The sequence below is a fragment of the Brassica napus genome, chromosome C6 (genome assembly GCF_020379485.1).
Source record: "Brassica napus cultivar Da-Ae chromosome C6, Da-Ae, whole genome shotgun sequence".
Classification (NCBI taxonomy): Eukaryota; Viridiplantae; Streptophyta; class Magnoliopsida; order Brassicales; family Brassicaceae; genus Brassica; species Brassica napus.
Genome location: NC_063449.1, coordinates 21,465,319 through 21,471,578, shown reverse-complemented (window position 1 = coordinate 21,471,578; position 6,260 = coordinate 21,465,319). Strand labels below are relative to the sequence as shown.

At 33.4% G+C, this 6,260-nt stretch overlaps 1 protein-coding gene across 2 annotated transcripts; it reads left to right on the top strand.

The window, feature by feature from the left end:
- Positions 1-3,033: 3,033 nt before the first annotated feature.
- On the top strand, positions 3,034-5,975 carry LOC106405082 (peroxidase 62). Of its 2 annotated transcripts, none has more exons than XM_022705132.2 (3): positions 3,034-3,553; positions 3,992-4,154; positions 5,356-5,789. In XM_022705132.2, the coding sequence occupies exons 1-3, from the start codon at positions 3,164-3,166 to the stop codon at positions 5,556-5,558; spliced, it is 756 nt and encodes a 251-aa protein (XP_022560853.1). In that variant the 5' UTR covers positions 3,034-3,163; the 3' UTR covers positions 5,559-5,789. The 2 variants fall into 2 exon arrangements, with proteins under 2 accessions (XP_022560853.1, XP_013701143.1); XM_013845689.3 differs by having other exon boundaries at positions 3,040-3,553; positions 5,375-5,975.
- The last annotated feature ends 285 nt before the right edge of the window (positions 5,976-6,260 follow it).

Sequence of the window (6,260 nt, the reverse complement as noted above, 5' to 3'; positions counted from 1 at the left end):
CAATCGATCGATGTAATCTTGTTGCTCGATGGCTTTGCTTCTTCATGGGATTGACCGATCCGTATTTGCCATGGAATGTGATCGATCGATCCCCAGCTACAATGCACTCGTATTGCTTCAAATCGTCACGAAGATCCCTTAAAATCCCTGCAAAGTTTCACTAAAGTTTCCCAAACCATCCAAGCACATATAAATACATGAAAACATAGATAAAAACTCCAAAAAGCCTAGAAAACTACTAAAAACCATATTAATAAGTACAAAAATCTAGGATATATCACACCTTAACATAATGGCATTGTAGAGAGAAAGAACTACATAATGATGAATATGGTTAGGTCCATGCTTTCAACAAGAAAGGTAGCCAAGAGTTTTTGGCCAGAAGCAGTGATCTAGACATTATATTTCCTCAATACATGTCTAGTGAATGATGTGAAGAATGTTACACCACAAGAGGCATGGAACAAGGTTAAGCCTAATGTGAAGGATTTTTGTGTATGGTGAAGCTTTGAATATGTCAATATTCCAGATGTAAACTTTAGTAAGCTTAAAGACAAAATTTTACTGTGTTTGTTATTTTCTTTCTCAGAAAAACCAAAGGGTTACCGACGATTGTACAATTCAATCACTAAGAAGCTTATTACAAGAATAGATGTGTCGATGTGGTGTTTGAGGAAACAAAAGGCTGGAAGTACGAAGGAGAACAAAATCACCATTCTGATGTTGAGTGGACATGTAATGATGAAGACAAGACTTGTGAAGAAATAAATGATGAGGACAATGATGGGGCAGATTCAGGTGATGAATTTAACAATGAAACTCAAGCTGAATAACAAGCATGTATTGAAGAAGGAACTCAGAACGAGCTACCCCTCAAAATTAGGGAGGGAAGAAAAACAATCGGACCTTCACGCTATTTGAATGACTATATATGCCACAAGAAGTGAAATCACAAGAGAAGAGGATGAAGTCAACATGGTGGAGTTTAACTCTTGTGATTCTGCAACATGTGAAGAAGCATAAAGAAGTTCGAAAAGGAGGGAAGCTATGGATGAAAAATTAAAATCCATTGTCAAGAATCAAACATTGGAACGTTAAACTTTACCAAGTGAAGAGAAATACATAGGAATAAAGTGGATTTACAAAATTAATCTCAATTAGCTTGGATAAGTAACAAAACACGAAGCTCGATTGGTAGCTAAAGTCTACACTCAGGATCAACGCATTAATTATACAAAGATATATTCACTGGTTGCTCGGATGGATAGATTGATACTAGCTACTATAGAACAAAAAGCTTGCAACATCTACCAACTAGATGTAAAGTCATCCTTTCTTCATGGAGTTCTCTTGGAAGATGTATACATACAATAAACAAAGAGATGCATGATTAAAGGGAGTGAAGACAAAAATCTTCAACTTCACAAGGCATTATCTGGGTTAAAGCAGACTCCAAGGGTTTGGTTCAACATAATTGAGGAATACTTCCAGGGCCGGCTCAACACTGTTAAGGGTCCTAGAGCGAATATTTTTTTTTACCTTGTAAAATTTATATGTAGATAACGCTTAAAATATTTTTAAAATTTAATCAGTAATATTTTGTAATGAAAATAAAACTATATACATATCAAATAATTTGGACCATTTTCAATTTTATTTATTATATTTATAATTTTTTATATATAAAAATACAGATTTATAAAAAAATTGGGCTCCTTAATTAGTATTATACGGAGGGACACGGGCTTGGGCCCGGGGCGGTCGCACCGCTTGTCCCCCTAATAAGCCGGCCCTGAATACTTCATCAAAGATGATTTCCTGAAGTTACAAAATGAAAAGACCTTGTTCTTCAAAGTGAATAAACAAGGTAACTTATGCTTGTGAGTGTTTATGTGGGTGGTCTTATCTACAGAGAAAACAATGTGCCATTGATGGAAGTATTCGAGTTTTCAATACATAGGGAGTTTGACATCACTGATCTTGGAAAAATGAATTTCTTTCTAGGAGTTGAAGTACTACAAACGTCACATGGAATACACATGTCTCAACCAAAGTTTACATTGTAAGTTATGAAATGGTTTGAGATGGACACCTGTAACAATTAATGTGTACAATTTGATGGCGCATGGAAACAAACTTGACATAAATGAGCGAAGAGAACAAGTTCATGAGATCTCTTACAAGCATATCATATATAGAGAGTCTTATGTATATCACATCAAAAAGTCCTGATATGCAATTTGATGTATGTCTTCTCAGAAAATACATGTCTAAACCCACATTGTTACATTTGCATGAAACTAAAAGAGTTAACAGATATCAAAGAGGTACTACGGAATCTGAAATTTAGTATGAGAACGGAGGAACTGGAGATTTTCTGGTATATACTGATAATGATTTCACTGGGGATATTGATATTAATTAGAAACAATATTTCAAGGTGTGTCTTTCTCATGGATGAAGATTTAGTGATCATCAAAGTAGTAGTCCATCATCACTCTTTCAATGACTGAAGCGGAATATGTGTCAACATCAACTTATGCGTGTCAAGCTCAGGCTATTTGGTTACTTAAACATTACATGTTCTTACTGAAAGGAACATGGTATATTTGTAAGTAAACGTATCTCACTCGGTAGATATCTGTGAACCTTTTTTTAACTTTATGCTACATTGGTATCATAAAAAAATGCTACATTGGTATCATAAATATCGGATAATATATCCTTTATTCTATCAACCAATCCAAAGACGGTGCATTTTAAAATTAAAATCATCCTGAAGTACAAAAAAATCATCCTCCAGTGTACGCGAGTTTCCATGATCAAAACTTAACTTTTACGAGAGGAATATTCTATGGTCACATTCAATGTAAATGATTACATAATCAATTTACAGAAACAAACAAAAGAAAGAAACAAACCCAACATGCTCTGCAGTCGTCAACGCGCGGAGCCAGCTTAGAAACGCGCTTTTCTGTTTCGAATTGTTAAAAGGTCATCCTTTATACAAACAGTGTAGCCGATTACATTGACTTCCACGTTATCCTTCGACTTCTCTAGTTCTCTCAATATCTTTATAAGTTGCTCACGTTCTGGTATCACTTCACATGCATCTAAGCAAACTCAAACACACACTTGAGATTTTTTCTAAACACAGAAAAATATGGGTTTGGTCGGATCATTATTCTCGTTCATAGTCTTCCTTAGCTGTATCACTGCGGTTTGTGGCCAAGGTACGAGGATCGGGTTCTACTCAACCACATGCCCTAACGCCGAGACCATTGTTCGGACCACTGTGACAACTCATTTTGGTTCAGATCCAAAGATTGCACCTGGTTTACTAAGAATGCACTTCCACGATTGCTTTGTCCAGGGTTGTGATGGTTCAGTGCTTATATCAGGACCTAACACCGAAAGAACCGCTGGTGCAAACTTTAACCTACGTGGTTTTGAAGTAATTGACGATGCCAAGACGCAGCTTGAGGCCGCTTGTCCTGGTGTTGTCTCTTGTGCCGATATTTTAACCTTAGCCGCTCGTGATTCAATCGCCCTCGTAAGTATACAAAAGAATGAAGGGAGAATTATGCCTCAAATTATTTTAGATGCCAACTTTGCGTTTTCTGTTTTAATGTGAAATTATATTTATGTTACTATAGTAAAACATTTTTTTTGGCAAATTGCAAACAGAAAGAAAGGGTTTGTTTATTTTGTATATGCGTTTGGCGTTTACGTTTAGAATTAAAAATTGGTCTATTGGTTAAAACGCTAATGTTTTTTTTTTTGATAAGTATGTGGAACGCTAAAATTTGTAGAATCCTTTGAAGGGAAATACATAGTGCATGCAAGTTAACAGCATCTGAAAAGATATGATATGTAACAATAGAGATCTTAGTTAACAGATGTATATGAGATACTTATTAATTATAAAGTTTATATGACGTTTTTACCAAAAAAAAAGAAGTTCATATGACGTTTGCATGGGTGCATGTAGACGAAAGGACAAAGCTGGCAAGTCCCAACAGGACGCAGAGATGGACGAGTTTCATTGGCAACGAACGTTAACAATCTTCCTTCTCCAAGTGACTCCGTGGTTGTTCAACAAAGGAAGTTCGCGGCCTTCCGCCTCAACACTCGCGATCTTGTCGCTCTCGTCGGTCAGTAACTTTTACCAAATTCAAGATTCTGGTCCCAAACAAGTGTTTCACTCTTTTCACGCGTACTTAGATTAGACTCATAATCTTAAAATTAACTTCATCTTATAAATTAGTTAACTGAATATCGATTTTTTAAAAATTAAATTAAAATTAGCCTGAACAATATACCAAGCCTATAAAATATTCTCTAGACATTATTTAAAAAGGGATTTAACACATGTATTATCTACAATCACTTTCACAAAATGTGACATGGCTATTAAAATTGATGACATGGCTTATGGTTAAATATAACATTGACAATTACATTTAATGTGGGTTAATACTTTTGGTAAAAAATTTAATATATGGTAATAACTCATACATTACATATATTGTTGATTTATACTTTTGGTAAAAAAAAATTAGAGTATGGTAATTAAAAATACATCATCAATAAAATAAATATATTCAAATATAACATTAAAAAATTCGAAATATTAATTAATTCTATTTTTATAATTATACAATTTTATTACTAAAATTTTCAAAATATTCTATAATTTTTAGTCGTAAAATCATTAGTTTCTTACATATCTATGAATTTTATAATTTTATAAATACTATTTAGTTTTAATTTTTGATAATTATGCAATTTTTATATTAATTTTATTAACTTTATACAAGTTGATTTAATATATTTAAAGAAATTATTTATCTAAGATTATAATTTTAAATATTTACATATATACTCTTAAATATAATTTAAAATATTTTTTTAATTTTTTTTGTTCAATTAAATATAATTTATATTAAAATATCAGTAAGAAAATAATAAAATCGACAAAACTAATAAATTTTATTTTTAATATAATTTAAATTTTTAACAAAAAATTACAACACATGGTACAGGAAAACACCTAGTATATATATATACCAAGTCTATCATATGATCAAACATACTATTTCGTTGTATGTTTCGTTGACATTTTTTTTCCGGAAGTTCATTGACACTTTTCATGTCGGGGTATTGTGATATGTGGAAGCTAGGTGGATAAACAAATATCATTTTGGTTCATTTTCAGCTTGAATTTTATGTTTTTAAAATTTCATTACCAAACTAAAGAGGAGTATGGATCGGTTGATACAATTCTGATCCGATTTTGTAAATGACTATTCTCGGTTACATTTACATATATATTTGTAATTAAAGTGAGTATAGGGATGTATGATTTTAATAGGAGGACACACGATTGGAACAGCAGCATGCGGGTTTTTCACAAACAGAATATTCAACACGACCAGAAACAGAGCAGATCCAACCATGGACCAAACATTCGTACCAGACCTCCAAAGACTTTGTCCTCTAAACGGAGATGCATCAACCCGCGTGGATCTCGACTTCGGAAGTGGCAATACTTTTGACACTTCATTCTTCAACAATCTTAGTCGCGGCAGGGGAATTCTTCAATCCGATCACCTTCTTTGGACTAATCCAACGACTAGAACTATAGTGCAAGAGTTTATGGCTTCTAGAGACAGCTTCAATGCTCAGTTTGCGAGGTCGATGGTGAAGATGAGTAATATTGGTGTGAAGACAGGGGTGAATGGGGAAATTCGTAGAGTTTGTTCGACTGTTAATTGAATTGTTTGATTAGGCAAACCCGCACCCACCCCGCGGCGGGTCAAACGGGGCGGGGCCCGCGGGCAATGATTAAAATTTCCAGCTCTAGGCAAACTTATTGCCTCGAGTGTGTATTAATTTGTTTAGAGTGTGCCTTTTAATCTCAGTACTATGTGATTACCCGCAATAAAAAATTTATTGAATGATCATTGAATTCAGTCTTTTCAAATTATAACAAAATGACTCGTCTAATCTTTTTATCATAATGTAATATCGCATTGAAATAATTTATAGAAGCAAACATTTTTAAAATTTATATGGTGACGAAGTATAAATTTGCATTCTACATTTATAAGAGATATTATAGCGAAAGTTATAATGGGCATGATTTAATAAGTATAGAAAGTCTATTTTACCTCACTTTAGAAATAATAAAGTAGCACATATGTTTGTAATATATATGACAAAATGATTAACTGTATCTTTACTTCTTGCCAAAAAAC

What these genes read in the sequence shown, in the direction of transcription:
- LOC106405082 (XM_013845689.3), top strand. Translation starts at nt 3,164, where the DNA reads ATGGGTTTGGTCGGATCATTATTCTCGTTCATAGTCTTCCTTAGCTGT. An exon ending in CTCGTGATTCAATCGCCCTC is followed by an intron (nt 3,554 to 3,991) that starts GTAAGTATACAA and finishes GGGTGCATGTAG; the next exon opens with ACGAAAGGACAAAGCTGGCA. An exon ending in CGATCTTGTCGCTCTCGTCG is followed by an intron (nt 4,155 to 5,374) that starts GTCAGTAACTTT and finishes TGATTTTAATAG; the next exon opens with GAGGACACACGATTGGAACA.